The 18593-nt window shown below is 33.3% G+C and overlaps 2 protein-coding genes across 4 annotated transcripts in view; one reads left to right on the top strand and one right to left on the bottom strand.

Annotated features, from left to right (window-relative positions):
• LOC120260967 (hydroquinone glucosyltransferase-like) overlaps positions 1-18593 on the top strand; it is an 80670-nt gene that overhangs the window by 33863 nt on the left and 28214 nt on the right. The window lies entirely within an intron of this gene.
• Positions 4210-10296, bottom strand: LOC120260969. 2 transcript variants are annotated; one of them, XM_039268592.1, is made up of 9 exons: positions 10136-10296; positions 8663-8785; positions 8021-8188; positions 7833-7938; positions 7218-7400; positions 6309-6474; positions 5183-5451; positions 4981-5070; positions 4210-4592 (listed from the first exon to the last, which is right to left on the bottom strand). In XM_039268592.1, exons 2-9 carry the CDS (start codon positions 8675-8677, stop codon positions 4510-4512), a joined length of 1080 nt encoding a protein of 359 aa, XP_039124526.1. In that variant the 5' UTR covers positions 8678-8785; positions 10136-10296; the 3' UTR covers positions 4210-4509. The 2 variants fall into 2 exon arrangements, with proteins under 2 accessions (XP_039124526.1, XP_039124527.1); XM_039268593.1 differs by having other exon boundaries at positions 8021-8185; positions 10136-10295.

The following is an 18593-nucleotide window of genomic DNA, read 5'->3' on the forward strand; positions in this document are numbered from 1 at the left end:
CTACAAGGAAGCGGTCCGATCTCCTGAGTGGCGGAACTTGATGCCTTGTCTCGGACTCACACGTGGGATATTGTTCCTCTCCCTACCTATGCTATTCCCATTACATGTCGCTGGATCTATCGGGTGAAGACCCGCTCGATGGATCTCTCGAGCCGCTATAAAAGCGGCGCCTTGTTACTCGTGGGTTTTCAGCAAGAGTACGGGCCGCGACTACGAGGGAGACTTTTTGCCACCGTGGCCCACATGCACACTGTCCGTACATTAGTTGCTGTTGTTGTTGTTCGTAGGTGGGTTCTTCATCAGCTTGATGTGAAGAAAGCCTTTCTTCATGGGGACCTAAAGGAGGAGGTCTACACGACCTCCTCCCGGCCTTCGTGTACCTCCCCGATCCGCTTGTCGCCCGCCAAGGCTCTATGGTCTCAAACAGGCCCCTCGTGCTCGGTTTCGAGCTGTTCAAAGACCGCTGTCGAGGTCACTGGGTTTACTCCGAGCATACATGACCCGGCTGTCTTCATTCATTCTTCACCCCGTGGCCGGACCATTCTGCACCTTTGTGAAGCAGAAACTATGTGAGACCTTTTTGATGACTGATCTTGGTCCACTTCGTTATTTTCTGGGTATCGAGATCACATCTCAACCTGATGGCTATCGACTATCCCAGCAGCGTTACACTCTTGATCTCCTTGATCGCTCTGACTTGACAGATACTTGTACCGCCGCTACACCGATGGAGTTGCATTTGCAACTTCGTGCCTCCGATGGGGTTCCCTTACTGGATCCTTCTCGCTATCGGCATCTTGTTGGTAGCCTGGTCTATCTTGCTGTCACACGTCCTGACATCTCTCATGCCGTGCACATTCTCAGTCAGTTTGTTGCGGCCCCCATCTCTGTTCATTATGGACATCTTCTCCGGGTGTTACGATATCTTCGAGGCACTGTCTCGCTTGGTCTGTTCTACTCGCACCAGTCCACTCTTCAGCTACAGGCCTATTCGGATGCTACTTGGGCCAGTTCTCCCGATGATCGCGCCTCTGTCACTGGCTATTGTATCTTTCTTGGGTCTTCCCTTGTTGTGTGGAAGACTAAGAAACAACAAACTATTACCAAGTCCAGTGCTGAAGCTGAGGTTCGTGCTTTAGCTTCTACAGTACAGGAGGTGCTTTGGCTTCGCTCAATTTTACAGGATTTTGGTGTCCCGATTCATTCTCCTATTCCTATTCACTGTGACAGTACGGGAGCTCTTCAGATTGCCGCAGATCCGGTCAAGCATGAGCTGACCAAACACATTGGTGTCGATGCCTACTTCACCCGCTGCCATGTCCGTGCTCATACTGTCTCCCTTCATTATCTTCCTACTGAGGTCCAGGTGGCTGACTTTTTCACTAAGGCTCAGACACGTGATCAGCATCTGTTTATGTTATCCAAACTCAAGACACATGATCCACCTTGAGTTTGAGGGGGGGTGTTAGATGTATGTATGTATACCAGATGTATGTATGTATATATATACATGAGTAGTGGAGTATACTTGTATGTGTTGCCTCTATATGTAGCTTCTTGATCACTTGTTTCTGAGATCAATTGATGAGCATTGATCCATTCTCCTCTATTCTTCTTCCTTATTCTAACAGTTATGTTCCAGAATGAACTACATTGATAGAAGGCTGAAAATTGGTAGGTCTCACTACCTGAAAATTGGTGAGCAGGGCAACCTCCTGTCCCACATAAAATTGTCTTGGAGATGAATCAGGGCATAAATCTTGGTTGATGATTGTCATTAGGCATTTTCTTAGCTATAAAATTTTCTGATCTCATCTGCTTGATTCTAACTGTGTATAATTGACCATTTGGGTGTTTGATAGACATAGTAGTATAATGTGACTTGTACTATGATGCCGGATGGCAGTTAGCAGCTGCGGTTAAACAAAGTAGCTGAAGTTAAACATGATCCTTTTCACATTTTTAATGTTTCTTTGTTGGTATGGTATGAATCTCAATAATGTACCATGGAATGGTTTGAATGGAATGACAATGTGAAACCGGACACTCAGTTGTATGGAATTTTGAATTGCAATATTGTATTATGGAAATACCACATATCATGAATGGTGGGAATGAAATGACCTTGTGAAACTGGGCACAGCTAACCCATGGGTTGTTGCAGGAAATTCAGTAAAAGAATGCCACAATGTACATCAACAAGGTGACATCATTCTTAGGCGAAGCTCAAGAGGAAATCAAGGGAAAATCAGCAACAAATTTGATGATTTCCTGATGAAGTAATTACTGCCAATTATCAGTCATTAGGGTAATTTAAGTAATTCTAATTTCAGTAAATAAGTTGTTACAAGTTTGTTACAAATGGAATCTTGGTGTCCTGGTATAGGTGATGTTTGTTAGAATGCTAGAGTGGGAGTTTGTTATAATTTGTAATGATTTACAAAGGATTTGCTATATAATGAAAGGAGAACGTGAATGACTGGCAGCTTTTGGCCAGAATTCCTCCAATTCCTTGTCCTCTTCTTCCTCTCATCCTCTTCCCTGCCTTCTCATCTCCTCTTCTGTGAATTTCCCTTGTTTTCCCGGCAACATGAGTCCACATAGATTAATTGTCTGGAATTTTCTTAAGTCAATTCTGGTCAGACTTTGACCTGTCTTCTATAAAGGGTGGAATAGACAAAGAAATAGCAAGCATTTATTTTCCTTGAATACATGTATTGATGGGTTCTGTCATATTTTTGATAAGTCTGTCTTTTTTGCAATGTCATGGAATTGTTCAAGTGGACATTTTGTAAGAGTTGATTTTTTCAAGCCCTTAATTCTTTCAGGAAGGAAACTTTATATCTTTGAACAGGTAAATTCAAAGTATGCTGTTAATGCCACTAGACCCCACGTATAGGAATAATATTGTTCTTGGAGGGTCTACTTAAGAGATATTTTGGTTGATCCCTTAATTAAATTTCTATTGAGTATTCGATTCAATTATCACAATTGCACGGTTAAATTATTTGCAGATCCAGAATGAACTGCATAATACAAGTACTATGGAAAATATACATTGATTTATGTAAACTTTCAATGTACAATCTTCCTAGATATATTTCATTGAGAAGATACCCTGTTTATTCATGAAAATATATGCCAAGTGGCAGTAAGTAACTAAGGCTGTAAACGAGCCGAGTCAAGCTTTGCCTTGTTTAAACTTGGCTCGTTACCATTTAATCGAGCTCGAGCTGAGCTTTCTTCGAGCTTCATTTTTCATGCTCAAGTTTGGCTCGTTACTATTTTAACCAAACTCGAGCTCTAATCAAGCTTATTTCGAGCTTGATGCTCGAGCTCAACTTGGTAAAAAAATTCGAAGCTTAACCTTGGCTCGTTAGCTTAATTAAAGCTTGACTAATTTTTTATATTCTATTTTTTTGATTTAGTAAAGTATCATTTTCAGCTTATTTAATGAATTATTATCAAGTGTGACTCAACTCGATTTAAGTTTGAGGATTAAAAGAATAATTTAAGCTTGTTTATGGAATCATTAAGGTTTGAGTTCAAGCTTGTTAAAATCTTCATTAAATAAGTTAACAAATAATTACAATAATAATAAAATAAACATTGTGATGTAACTATCTATAAATATTTTCTTCAATATTATTAACGATCTGGTAAATAAGCTTGTTCATGACACTATGAATGATTATATTAATGATTGTTACAAATAAAATTGGAAATGATACTATAAACGAGCTTTTAATTATACAATAAACAAGTTGTTCAAAAAGATTTAATGAGGCAAGCTTGGTGGTGTTCAAGCTTGGCTCGTTTATCTTACGAACTCATTTAATTTAATGAACTAGCTGATCTGAGCTTTTAACGAGCTGAGCCTTCAAATAGCAGTTTAGAGCCCTATATGTATGACTCAAATTAACAACAATGACATAGTCACATATACACTTTAATATACATACATATATACTTATATACATACATATATAAACGAGCTCACAACCGAGTTTATAAACGAGTTTGTTCGCGAGCTGTGTTCGCGAGCCAAAACGAGCCGAGTTTTCAGATGCTCAACACGAACGAGCCCTTATCAAGCTAACACCAAGCCGCTCATGAACGGCTCGGCTCAAAGACACCCCTAGCAGTAACATGACTAAAGGCCGGGGTGCCTCACAAATAATTTCAACAATTTGCAAAGGTGCGCATATAGACCACAAATGTTATTGACTTCCATCTGATATGAAATATAAATTTTGATTATTACATATGAATGAAAAATCAAATCATCTTCAACAGAAATGCCATCAGCATCACAATCTAACAATGATGTTCTTCTGACTTCATTTCAGAAATGTAAAAGTCATAATCACAAGGTTACATATTAATCAAATTTTATTAATGTTCTTGATCATCGTCATGATGAACTACCCTTTAGCAATGCCATAATCATCTAGCTAAACCTTAAACCTTTTGTTGATGTCTCTAAATGGAACTTCCTGCTTTGAAACTCTATGATTTCTCTTCATCTGATTGAGAAACAGGGCCTGTGACAGTATCAACCCCCTGGACAGTATCAGCAAAGTATTCTTCAACTGAAACATGAGGTTAGGATCAGTTAATGAAGGTGTAAGCATGAAATTAGTAGATGTGTTAAGTGGATATACGGCTATGATGAAGCTTAAGATTCCAATAAAAGTAAAGAGAATTTTCTCCACCCAATTAAACACGCACACACACAAAGTAGTTCAATTAATATCCGACTTAAAAAGGATTGTGTTAGAAGTTGGCAAACAAGTTCCATACCAGGCTAGGAAGCCTGTCTGTGTATAAATCCAAGTTCCATTCCAGTTACGAATGAATAACAAATCTCAAATATCTGCAGATTCTGCCTCTTATTGAAACTAGGTGTGCAAGTTTTAACTATATCACCCTGTTTGTAAAATAAGATGAAAAGAAGGATGGTAAACAAGGAAAATTTACCTATATCATCCTGTTCTGAGGAGTTGAACAGAATGTCTGGATCAGAAGAAAGGAATAGTGAACCAGAATAATCACCAAGAACTTCGAGATCTGGCAGAAAATATGGAAACATATGGTTGAGAAATAATTAATAATAATGATAAACTCTAGTCGCATACATGACACTTATTCAAAACAATATAAAAGAGTGGAACAAAATCACCTCCCAAGTTTGTCATATCTGCTGTGAAATCAGAGAAACTTAAGTTCCAGAATTGACTTAATGACTTAAGTGAGCCTCGTGAAGACCCAACTACACCATCTTGTTCTAGTTGCAATATCCCAGTTCCTACCAAATCAGTTGAAAAATTAGCATCCACTGCTGATGCATCTACGCCCATCCCCGATATTTCAGATGGAGTGAAAGGAAAATGATTATTGGATGCCACTGATGCAGGACTCACGTCTGTCTCAGGCACAGATGACATTGTGCTGCATCACCATAACAATTTCAAAGGACTAGTCTTAAAACATTTCCAATGATATAAGCGTAATAAAATCACATGAACCTTTAAACATATAAAATCAGCTAAATAATGCAGGTAGATACTTGAGAGTTCATCTGCTCGTCTGTTGAAGATGAAAGGAAATGCATGTATAGGAACAAATACATGAACCTTAAAATCTGCTAGGAAGAAGTTTAGTGTTGTAATCAACAGAACCAAAAGCATGAAGAATGTTTAAGGTGCAGATGGCAAAGATCATGAAACCTGGTGACTTGACTAACTATGGTCATACAGCCAATAGATGTTGATTATCAGTGGTTATCTTCTAATGATGGGGAATCTATTCAAACACCATAAAAATAATTAAATATATATAAAAAAGGAAAGAAAATTCCGACGTTTCCAAGATGCATTACTCTTACAAGTGTGAACTATGAGGTTGTTATAGATCAGTTCTGAACAACAACATGAAAAAAAATTACAGAATTTTGTGGATAAATGTGCTCTACAATGATTGAGTCAATGGTCACAGTTGAATTAATACTCATGAAAAGAAACTAAACATCGAGCTAATGAACAGGTTAGATCCATAATTCCAAATAAAGGCTGTGCATACCAAGGATGTTTCTCTCCTAGTTCATGCTTAGTCTTAGTTTAGGATCTACTAGGTGAGACTGCTATAACCTTTGGCTCAGTTGCCCGCGTCACCAGGCACTGGAAGGGAAAAACAAACATGGTGTGCATAAAATGACTGGTCAATGGCAAACGATTATTACATGTTCTGTAACATAATAACGGCAAATTGGAACACTTTTATTTTAAGAAATAAATAAAAGGCCATACCCATTTCCAGAGTCCAAATGGACAGGATGAAAACTTCCCGGAGCAGGAATCCCATTAACAACATGAGAGCTGGATAGTCGACAACTCATATGATCAAGAGGAGGCTGGTCTGTAGCTGGCATTGGAGGATGTTGAAGAATTGGGTATCCCATATGGAAGCTGTTAACTGCACTGCAAACAACCAGATACTGAATAAGATTGAATAGTGGAGGGAACTAGGCTAATTAACCATAGCAAATGAATGCAAAACAAATCCCCTATTGTTTCACTGACAGAAGAAACACTTGTTTTCTCCATGAAGACATACTTGTTATAGTCTGGGCATAATGTGTATTAAGCAGGCTGTTGACAGAGAATAGAGTCATAGCAGATTACGTAGCATTCATCAGTCAATGCAACAAGAATCAGCAGAATCCAATAATTAAAGTAAAACAACAGTTTAAAAGAAGAGGGAAAGACCAGAAACAATACCATAAAAAAAAATGGAGAGAAGTAAAACTAAGGGATTTGATGAAGCACAAATTCATCATAGGATTTAGTTATTGTCAGTTATAATCCATATTATTACAGCCCTACATAAATAGGTCACATATCAACCACTTCAACTGATCTTACAAAAACAATTATTTGTTTAACTAGGGAAAATTTCGTATACACCAAGGTGCGGTGCACCAAGATTATTGTATATGTGCCTTTTGTCATTGAGAAAATATATCAATGGTTTGGATCCACTTGTATTGTTTGCAGCACAAACTCATTACCTTGGTGCACTGCATCCAGTGTAGGCAAGAATGATTCATTAACTAGAATGGACTACTAAGCATATTATCTAAAATATGCTCCGTCTTTCACAGGTTTTACACAAATTTGAGTAGGGAAAAACTAGAACCATGATTTAGCAAAGATTACCAGCCATAGGATGTGTCCCGTTCTGTACAGGAGCAAGCGGAGTCTTAAAAGGCACAGGGTACTTCATCAAATTATGCTGGTGCTCCAACAAATAATTGAACATGGCGATTTGCTTCTTTAGTTTTAGCCGGATATAGTAGGCCCTGAAAAAATCAGAGTTTTCTTCTTCCAACTTCTGCCATACTGATTAAAGGACGAAAAGTTAATCAGAGCAAAAAAATTCACTCTATGTTTTCATAAAATAATGGAATAAGGACGCATTTAGGTTTCCTAGAGCATGAGTCGCTCCTGCCATGTAATGAAACATATGCAAATCTATGTACATTCATAAGAAGTTAAGGTACAATCAAATCATACAATAAATAATAAAAATAAATAGATACAAATATAAAAAAAAACCTAATTTATATTAAAAACAACAAAACTGAAACGTGATAAAAGGTGAACCATCATTGGGCATGTCAAATACTGGTGATTAACGTGAAAATTTGTAAACAAGGATTCAATTGCATGTACTTCAACAAGTTAACATGAAGGCAGAAATTTGCAGACTATGACGTGAGATGCTAGCAAAGCGTAAAATAAAAAAAAAAAGGTTCCCAGACACTGACTGACCTAAATTTGTAAAGCCAGGTTCTATTCTAGCTCGACTAGAGAGAGTCTTAACCACTTCCCCTTTATTCATATACAGCTGAAGACAACGCTCTATGAGATTTTGAACCTGAAAATATAAGAATTGACACAACTTGCTTTCCTGAACCAGAATTGATAGGAAGAAAATCAAATTTAATAAGGTATCTTACAAGTTCAATGTCCTCTCGAGAAACCTTTCTTTTTTCATTGCTTGCATTGGATATTAAACCTGACTCTGCTATGAGATCCTCACTTCCAGTGCTGTTTTGCCCATTCCCTTGGGATTCATGTGGAGCTTGCAATGATTTTTGTACTTCTGATGTGTTTTCAGGATCCTGCTGAAATTTCCAAAACCTTGATGAGTACTACAAACGATGAAAAGAAGAAGACCACCATGGCTACACCAAACTACTAATTGTTGGTAGCATTTGGCACAATAAACTCCCTTTGCATGCTTATGAGACATCGATCCAGCACATTTAGAATTAGATTTTACAATCAGATAGTGAAATTAAAGTTCTAAATATCTTCAATCTTGTCTAATGACCTGGGACCAGAGTTTACATGAACTATAACAGAATAACCCGGAAAGAGTTTTATGTATTTTTATGGAGTCACAACAGAATAATACAGATACGTGCAAAGGTAAAATCTTCAATCTCGATCTAATTGAATGGAAAATACAATACAACCAGTAGTTTGTGATCCGCAAGAGACATGGGCACCTTTTCGTAGTGTCATAACAAAGACCATAGAAGTGATAAAGCACATAATATGTAAAGAGAACAAATTTATAACAATAATTTCTTGACCTGTTTAGTCTTCATTTCAGTTCAGTGCACAGTTTAATTCCACTTCACTAAATCAAAATATCCCTCAATGGCTCAGTGATGCTGAGGTAAAATTTTCGGTATTCAGATGGTCTCAAACGTGCCCTGTTGTTCACATGGAAAACCAAAGTGTCAGCGCCTCTACACAATTAAACGGTTTGCAGGATGACAAGAAATATAACTTTTGTACAACCCAAACGAGTAAGCCATATATTATGTGTATAAATCAAGCTTGAGCTAGCCATTCAAACTCCAAATCAACTTAAATTGAAATTGAGTGAAACCAGGCAAATACAACCCTTGCTAGTGTACACGCCTACATTACAATTCTGCACCTGCATAGCTTGTTTCCAAAACAAAACATATAGAAAACCCAAAAACTATACTCCTAGTCATTGCAACATTTCTAAACTATAAGATAAAAAGCAATCAGGCTGGGTTATTCAAAATCAACTGATCTTCCTTTTTGAATTTCCAGTAATAACCCCTTGCTATAAGCTAAGGGAAATTAAATACACTATAGTAAAATAATTTATGAATTCAAAAGAATTATATCAATCAACTTAAATTAAATTAATAGTAACATAATAAATTAGTGAAAGGTTTACTAAAGCAAATAATTTCCACAGGCAAGATCATGAATCACATTGTTATAAATTGAAAAGTAGTATTCCTTCGTACACTAATCATACTTTAAAAAAAAAAAAGAAAGAGAAAGAAAAAGAAAAGAAAATCAACTGGCCAATCAGTCGACCACAATTGCAAGTTTTCAACCTCAAACAAATCAAATAATGAAGAATAAAAAGGGAAAGGAAATCCTGCTTCTGTTATTGCTATGAACCACAATCCCATAGCAAGCTAGTAGCAGTCTTTGGATATGTTTGACCTTGTTGAAAGTCTCCATTTTTTTTTTAACCCTCAAAACCATTAAAAACAAAAACAAAAAACAAAAGCATTTTGCCACTGTTCCAAAACCACAAAAAAAAAACATGATTTGGAAGTCTCACAAAGGCACTTCTTCAAAGGCAAAGGAAAAAAAGGGATTTTTCCAAGCTCGGCCCAAACTCACCAGGATTCCATGCATCATAATCTCATATTCCTGCTCTAAATCATCAGGAAATTAAGATAACCCCTTGAAAACACCACCAAAAAAAATAAAAAAATCTCAACAACTGAACCCAATTCGGCTATTAAAACTCCATCACGTAACAGAAGCCAAAGAGCAAGAGTGTTTTCCATCTCGAAGAAAGCTCAATAAACCCATTGGAACCTAAACAAGCACGAAGAATAAAAAACAGATCTTTCACAATAATTCTTAATGACATTCCCACTGTCGATGGATCTGTTAACCAAACCTCATAAAATTCTACCCAAAACTCAAACCAAATAGATTTCCATCAAAACCTCATCGTATTTAAAGTTTCCAAGGGAAAAAGGAGAAGAAAGGGAGCTTACCCGGGATCCAGAGGCAAGACAAGTGAGGTATTTCTAGGATTATATCAAACCCACAACTCGTCTCGTCTCGGTCCTCGGAGAACTATAATCCATTGCCGAAAAGAAAGGGACAGAGAGAAAGAGAAAGAAGAGTAGAGAACGAAAGCCTGCGAAGAAATGGCGCAGTGGATTTGAATTTAGGAAAACTTTTTTTTATGACAGTAATTAAGTAATTATTTATAAAAAAATTGAGACTTATTATGATAATTATAAATGTTAAGCTAATTTGTGACCTTATAATAATAATAATAATAATAATAATAATAATATCACAAATTCTTGAATGACATTCACATACATATAAAATTAAAAAATTGTATTATTTGTGCAATCATATTTGCTAAAGGATTAATGATCATTATCCTTTTTGTTGGGATCACCAATATCATCTTTAACAAATTTATTTTACATAAATATCTTTATATAAATATATATATATATAATATATACATTTTAAAAATATTAACATAAAATTTAAGTCGTTAGGTAATGATAGTTTGGTCAATTGACATCGGTCTCTTTTTTTAAATGTTCTTATAAAACATATGCAGAGCTTAGTTTTTTTTACATGTATTTGCTGTGGTATTGGGTTTGTGTTTTTTTTAAAAAAAAATTAAGTTGTTAAGTCATTATTATTTTGTAAATATAATAATACATGCAAATATAAAATGAAAAGTAAAACAACAAAACTGTTGATTAGAAATGAAGTTGTGAATGATGAAGCAGTCATAACAACTAATAATTAATTTCTCCTAATTAAAAGAAAATAGGAAATTAAAGAAAAATAAGTAACCAATGGTTAGACGACAGCTGTCCAAATCACTGTTTGTTTCTCCACGCTTCACGATGCCAGACAAAAGAGCGCGGTGGTCACGGTTCCGAGACGTACACGTGGCTAAATATAACTGGCGGAGCGTGGCAGGCACGCGAACCGTTTGTTCGCAATGACCTGATATTTTTTTTTAAAATGGGACCACACTTGACTTGATGATACTCTTTGAACGTGATAAAGACTTGAGTGTGGGGCCCACTCTACGTGATTACATATATTAATAACTGTGGTAAATTTCATTAGTATAATAATAAGCTGTTAAACAAAACAACTAACTTAATCCTGTGGAATGTCATTTTTATTAGATTAATAAGAGTTATTAATCTACCCTAGTTGATCTTTCTATGTTAGCCGGGTCCGGGGTGTTTTTCTTTTGGGCCTATATTTTTTAGCTTTTGTTGGTGATCTATTTTTAGTAAATCTTTCTATGTTTTGCTCGGTTGTTTTCTTTTTTTTATTGTTTTTTTTGTATTCTTTCTCTGGTTCTTCTCTCTTTATACTTCTTTGTTGTCTTTTTAATGAATTATGATTTATTCCTCTTTAAAAAAAATAAGAGTTATTAATTTGTCGTATTTAATTCAATATATATAAACTAATTGATGGTGAAATTTGTTAAGATTTGATGAGATGGAAAAAAATTTGAAGGTTCTTTTTATTAATGAATGTGACTTATTTATTTTAAATTTTTTTTTTGAAGATTTGAAAAGTGCTTATTTGGTGTTGATTTTACATATATATTGTCATTAAGCATGCAAAGTCTTCAGTGATGTTGCAATCTTATCTTCTTCATGAAACAATATGGCTAAAAAGCCTAAAAGCTTATCTTCAGCGCCATTAATGAAAGTGATTGAAGATTTAAAAGTTATAGCTTCTTCAATGTTAGCTTGAGATTTGAGTTCTTTGAATGATTGTAAACCTATCATTTTTTTGTTCCATCTTGATCAACAAACAGTATTTGATTAACTTTTGAGTTATTTTAATTGTTACATCTCACAAAAGGATGTCCTTTCATTAGTCATCAATTGATCTCATCTTTATCTAATTATTATTAATGGACCTCATGAGACGTGACCACATCATAAAAGAAATAAAATAATAATAATAATATAACATAACATATGGTAGCAAAAAAACACTCCTAAAGATACTTCTTAATTTGCTAAATGATTATTCAAGTTTAAGCCTTATTTGATGGACTTGTGGTGTATATTTGAATGACTCGGTTAGTTATATACTTGTTTGTATGGTTAGTATTATCTTTCATGCATGCATCAATGAATGGTTGAAATCAAACCTTTTATCTGAATAAACAGTAGCTAATAGATCCCTTAATTTCATGGCTTTATCCAACATTGCTATTAACAAATAATTGCAGTTTCAGAGTACTCTTTCAGTATATATATATATATATATATATATATATATATGGGAGATGCATGGGAAAAATGAAACTAATATATATAAGTTTATCGTATACTCGGAACAATTGGAGTTGAGTAAATTACTCTGGGATGTTATCATATATGCATGCTCACCATACTCAGAACAACATTAATTAATGTGACTACATCATAAACATCAATGAAAATGAAAAGACTTTAGAATCTCTGAAGAATCAGTAGAAGGTGGCAATAAATTTGAAAGGAAAACATATACAAATAAAGGTAACCAAAAAAATTAGACAACATATATAAACACCACCAAAAAAAGATACTAGCTAGATCATAATTAATTATCAGTGAGGTTAAATTAAGGTGTTGGTTCAATACAACAATCATGACAGATATATATCAGCAACATTAGATTTTGACATATATGATAGAGTTACTAAAAGAATCTTCTAATTAATTTGAGATTAAGCACAATCAAATTGGACACCAAAAAATAACGTGGAAAAACCCTCACCAACAAGCTTCTCCATATCATCAAAACATATGTACAAAAGTTTCTCTCAAGTTTAAATTCTAAACTTGAGATGTACATCATGAATAGAGAAAACAGGAATCACAAAAGGTAGAACATCACAATACCTTCAAAACTGCAAATTCATCCAAACGCTAGGTTTGAAAAAATATTAGAAAAAAAAGATTGAAAGAAGAAAAAGGAACAAGATAATGAAATTGAAGATCAGTACATACTCTTCAGCTTCTTCTACCTCTCTGTATTCTCTTCTTTTCTTTTTCTCCTTTTTTTTTCCTCAACTCTGTCTCTCTGCATGGCAAAGAAATTCATACACGTATGAAGCAAACCCAAACCCTACTATTAATGGGCCTGGGCTGGACTCAACATTATGGCTAGGCCTAAGATAGATATAAGCCCAACAATATATAGTGACATATATATAATTTGCAACTGTATTGAGAACTCTCCATTTGCAGAAACTGTAGAAAAGAATTGCTAAGCAGGGAATAAAGGTATGCATTTCATTGAGATTAAAGGCAAGGAAGACCATCTCTTTGAGAGTTTATTAAAATTCAGTTAATTAAGATCAGTTGAAAATTTGAAAGCAATATATGCTTCTTCAATCTCTTTTCTAGCTAGTTCAATTTAATAGGAATATTGTTAATTAGTTTGATTAATTAATTTGTTGGTATTGCATGTCAATCATGGCAGCTTGTTGATACTTTCATCTTTGTTGCAATCCTTTCTTTTTAGGGATGTAAGTGGGGCGGGCCGAGGCGGGGCGGTGAATGGGATCCTCGTCCCCATCCCCGCTTCCCACAGAGCGGGGATTCCCCGCCTCCAAATTCTCGGCGGGGGAGAAATTATCCCCACTCACTCCCCCGCGGGGATTCCCACGGGGTCGGGGAATCCCCGCCCGACACCAATTTTTTTTATTACATAAAATTCTAATAATATTATATATCAAAAAATATATATATATATATTAAAGTAGAAAACCTATTTGACACTTGTCAATTTCTCATAGAAATTTTACCAATATTATTTTAATAATATTAAAATATTTATAACATAACACTAAATTATATTATTTTAAACTAATTTTTATTATTTTATCTCATAATATATAATAAAATTAATTTTATAAAAATATTATATTTTTGAAGTTGATAAATAGCTTATTTTATTTAATCTTAATTTTACCTTAATTTCTATAGAAATTTAAAAAAATTAATAATTTTTTTTAAAAAATTTTCATATATATATTCGTACATCACATGGGAGTAATACTAGTATTACTTAAAGTCTAAAAATCTAAAACATTATTAATAAATATTAGAAATATATTTTTTTAAAACCCACATATTTGGTCTTTATAATCTTATATTCATATTGAATTATGTTAAAAAAATAAATAACTAATCATATGAGTTATTTTCAATATATATATATATATATAATTAAAAATCGGGGAATCCCCGCGGGGATCCCCATGGGGAGCGGGGCGGGGAGGGGTTTTCCCCTGTTCCCCGCCCCGCGGGGGGTTATTTCGGGAAATCCCCACCCCGCCGGGGCAGGTCTCCACGGAGAACGGGGATTCTCCGCCCCATTTACATCCATATATATATAATTTGCAACTGTATTGAAAACTCTCCATTTGCAGAAACTGTAGAAAAGAATTGCTAAGCAGGGAATAAAGGTATGCATTTCATTGAGATTAAAGGCAAGGAAGACCAAGTCTTTGAGAGTTTATTAAAATTCAGTTAATTAAGATCAGTTGAAAATTTGAAAGCAATATATGCTTCTTCAATCTCTTTTCTAGCTAGTTCAATTTAATAGGAATATTGTTAATTAGTTTGATTAATTAATTTGTTGGTATTGCATGTCAATCATGGCAGCTTGTTGATACTTTCATCTTTGTTGCAATCTTTTCTTCTTGACATAAAAAGTTGCCTAAAAACTCATCTTGTCATTCCTAACCATAACTTTTTTTTTCTTTGAATAGGATGAGTATAACTAGTAATGAAATTGCATGCATGAGTGGGTTAAAAAGCCATTTATGTAGGTTCATAATGAGAACTAATTTTCAAAGCTGAGGTTGGATAAGCATCATTCTAAACATGGCTGGGGCTTTCATTTGAGGTTGACTAGTTTTGTGAGCAAGCCCAATTAAAATTGAGTTTATGTAATAGGCTAAAAAACTTTTGGACAAAATCTTACAATGGTATAATGAACTTATAGACTAGTTTTGTTTTCATATATCTCAGATATTATTGGTCTATTATGATTTCAAATGATTTTAATTCTTATTTCATAATCTGAATATCATGTGGTGTTGTTTGTCACAAATGGTTTACATCACATAAGAAATTCATAAGCAACATATTATATATATATATATATATATGTGTGTGTGTGTGTGTGTGTGTGTGTGTGTGTGTATGTATCACTAGCCTTTTTAGTTCAATATATGCAAAATTCAACTAAGTAAATATTTTTAATTAGTTTGTTCAATTTTTTTTTATTTTACTTATACTAAATCAATAATTAAATAAATTAATTAATTAAGTGTTTTGTTTTTTTCCCAATACTTGTTATTTGTATCATTTCTCTCCAAAATAAATATATATATATATATATATAGAGAGAGAGAGAGAGAGAGAGAGAGAGAGAGAGAGAGGGAGAAATATTCAATTAAAAAGCAATGGATTGAAACTCTAACAATGAAATCTCAAAAGATACACATGGGAAACATGGTACGGTGCTTTATATGTATATCAAATGTGCATTTTATGATTGGTTGTTTGTGTCAATAATCAAGACACAAACCTTCGCAATGATCTAATGAAAATATTATATATACATCACAGAAAATAACTAATGATCTCTTTGCCACCCTCACAATGATCTATTGATTCATAAAAAAAAAAATAAAAAATTGTACTCTTTTTTAATGCATAATTAAGACAAAAATAAATTTTTATGTAATGACATGTACTATAAAAAAAAACCTTCGAATTAATTTAACCTTTATTTGTTGGGCTTCAAAACCTAGTTAAAAAATGCACATAAATAAGTTTTTAAAAGAATTGTATCAAAGCATACATATATCACTCGCCTGTGAGCTTTCAAAACTTCCAAACAAACCTTCTGGGAATTGGATGAGTTTTGTTCATATACAAAAGTAAAATAATTAGAGCTCCTATGAATCTTGGGTTAAGTGATGAAACTCAACAATGGATTGTAAAATATTTATAATTTTTCGGGTTTGTTTAAATTAATCATTTAATTATTTGTTTGTTGTCATACTCAAAATATTTGTTAAAATTAAGAGTTTCAAGCCTAAATAATCTTTGAATTTAAAAAAATTAATCTCTAAAATTAAGTAGTTTTTAAAATACAATTTAGCCAATTATGAAAAAAAATCATCTTGCCAATTACATATATGATTTCAAAAATAATTAAATTTGGTTTATGAGAAAGAAAGTGGATTTAAACCATAGTTTACGTAGGGTGAGAGCATAAGTGTGTTGAAATATTAACTCTACGTGGGTGCATATTTTTAACATGTGATTTGTTTACATTTCGTAATAAAAAAAAATTATGGTTAATATTTTTTAATTATTCATGTAATAAAAGAGTAATAATTCATTGCTGTTTTCTGTAGTTAATGGTGTAAAATTTATCCACATTCATTTAAAAAAATAATAATAATAAATAAATAAATAAAAAAATCAAAAAAAATCCCCAAATGTTCAATTAGAGATCATAATACCAAAAGTAGGCAACCTCATTGAGAGCACAATTCTAGAACCGCAGCATACTACATAGAAAGAATCCTGCTCAAGCCATACACAATGAGGGCCCTCACTGATTTGGTTTTATGCTTTTGTTTATTATTAAAGATTTTATTTGTCCATTTCATTCCCAATTCTTAGTTTAGTATCATCAAAAAGGGCTCCTTTTGGACTTTGGAGCCATCAACCTCTCTGACCACTCACTCCTTTTTAGTTCACAAGATGGTGTAGGTCTCACAATGACTTTCATATCTATTTATTTAATTCATCACATGAACCATGCATGCTTCACTTATCTATTATAAAGAAAAGGAACTTTCTTTTTCAAACAAAAAAAAAGGAACTTTCAATAGACATATTTATGTAGGTATTTTTAAACGCTTTTGTTTCACTTGGTCTGAGTTTTGATTTATTTACAAACATGACAATTTTTTTCCTCAAAAAAATAGGTAAACTATTTCAATTTAAAAATTAAAAATTACAAAGAAAACTTCACTTCTCTCCGAAAAAGAAGCAAAAAAGAACACAGAGAATTACACAATAAATCACAAACAGTGAAACAACAACACAAAAAATAACACACAGCTCATACAAGACGAGGCAAATCGACTACCTCCGCCACCCTCCTGACACATTACTCCTAATTAGTCAGTGTGCATATCGTGACCCACTCCGGTGTCGGCGCACCATCAGGCTCCTCCACCCGAAGGCCAAAAAACTCTAGACTACGCTTAATAGCTGAAGTAGAATCCTCCATCTTCACTCTAGACCCTTCTGCAACTGTAGAGAGCCTAGATAATAACATTCGATCAAGATGACAAATTTCTCTTTTGTTAATTAAACATAAGATTAAGTGTTTTCTTATTTTATTAGATGCCGGTTTGATTGAAGAAGAAAGGCGTAATTCTTTACTAATGTGATAATTTCTTTTTTTTTAAAAAAAAATGATGTGACTTGTTGGTACCATGCGTGTATCATTCTCAACCATTTAGTTAATAATAATAATATAAGTGATCATTAACAACAAATGCAAAATGAGAGAATAATTTTTTTTTAAAACAGATGACTCAGATACACGCTTGAAATTTTGACAACATATGAAAGTTACCAAAAAAATACTAATTATGGGTTTTGATTTTTATTTTTTTAATGATTACTTGCTTCAAAAAATATATTTTTTTTTCAAAATATATATATATATATATATATTTAAATATTATTAAAAAATCTTTCATAGTTTAAAATTGAATATATTCTATATAACTGTTAATAAAAAACTTATAAACATGAGTTTTATTATGTCGTTAAAAATGTCTTTCTTCCCTTACTGCTAAAAATGAATAGCCAGTCATTCCAAAAATAAAATATAATTAGATTAGTTTAAATCAGTTTATTAGAGCTAATTAGTGGCTATATTAATTGATTTATTTTAAAAATTATTAGAAAAATGACTTTGATCATAAAACAATAAATTCAAAGATCATGCCTTACAAAGGATTTATAGAATAAGTTGTATAACTTGTTTTCTTTAGTGCTCACATATAATTAAATTTTAATGTATTAAAATTATAAATTTAAATAGGGTTGGCAATGTCACAATTACTTGTATAACAATGCAATTCTGAAACTCAAATCTATTTAAAATTCTAATACATACCCTCTTAAGTACTTACATTAAAAACAATTTGACCATTTGTATTTACAAAATTAATACTAATTTATTTCAGATAATTATAGTCATATTCATAACCTCAACAAACTTTAATACAACCACCCCCTAACACACACTTACACTTGAGAAGAGTAAGTGATAATAATTTATTTTAAATCTAAGTCAAAAAATTAGAAAATCTCTAAAATGTTTGTATTTTTCAAGTAATAATATAAA

The sequence above is a fragment of the Dioscorea cayenensis genome, chromosome 5 (genome assembly GCF_009730915.1).
Source record: "Dioscorea cayenensis subsp. rotundata cultivar TDr96_F1 chromosome 5, TDr96_F1_v2_PseudoChromosome.rev07_lg8_w22 25.fasta, whole genome shotgun sequence".
In the NCBI taxonomy this organism is placed as follows: Eukaryota; Viridiplantae; Streptophyta; class Magnoliopsida; order Dioscoreales; family Dioscoreaceae; genus Dioscorea; species Dioscorea cayenensis.

Coding starts and splice junctions, on each gene's coding strand:
- LOC120260969 (XM_039268592.1), bottom strand. Junction 7,939..8,020: donor CTCGAGAGGACATTGAACTT/GTAAGATACCTT, acceptor TTATATTTTCAG/GTTCAAAATCTCATAGAGCG. Junction 7,401..7,832: donor ACCTGGCTTTACAAATTTAG/GTCAGTCAGTGT, acceptor TCCTTTAATCAG/TATGGCAGAAGTTGGAAGAA.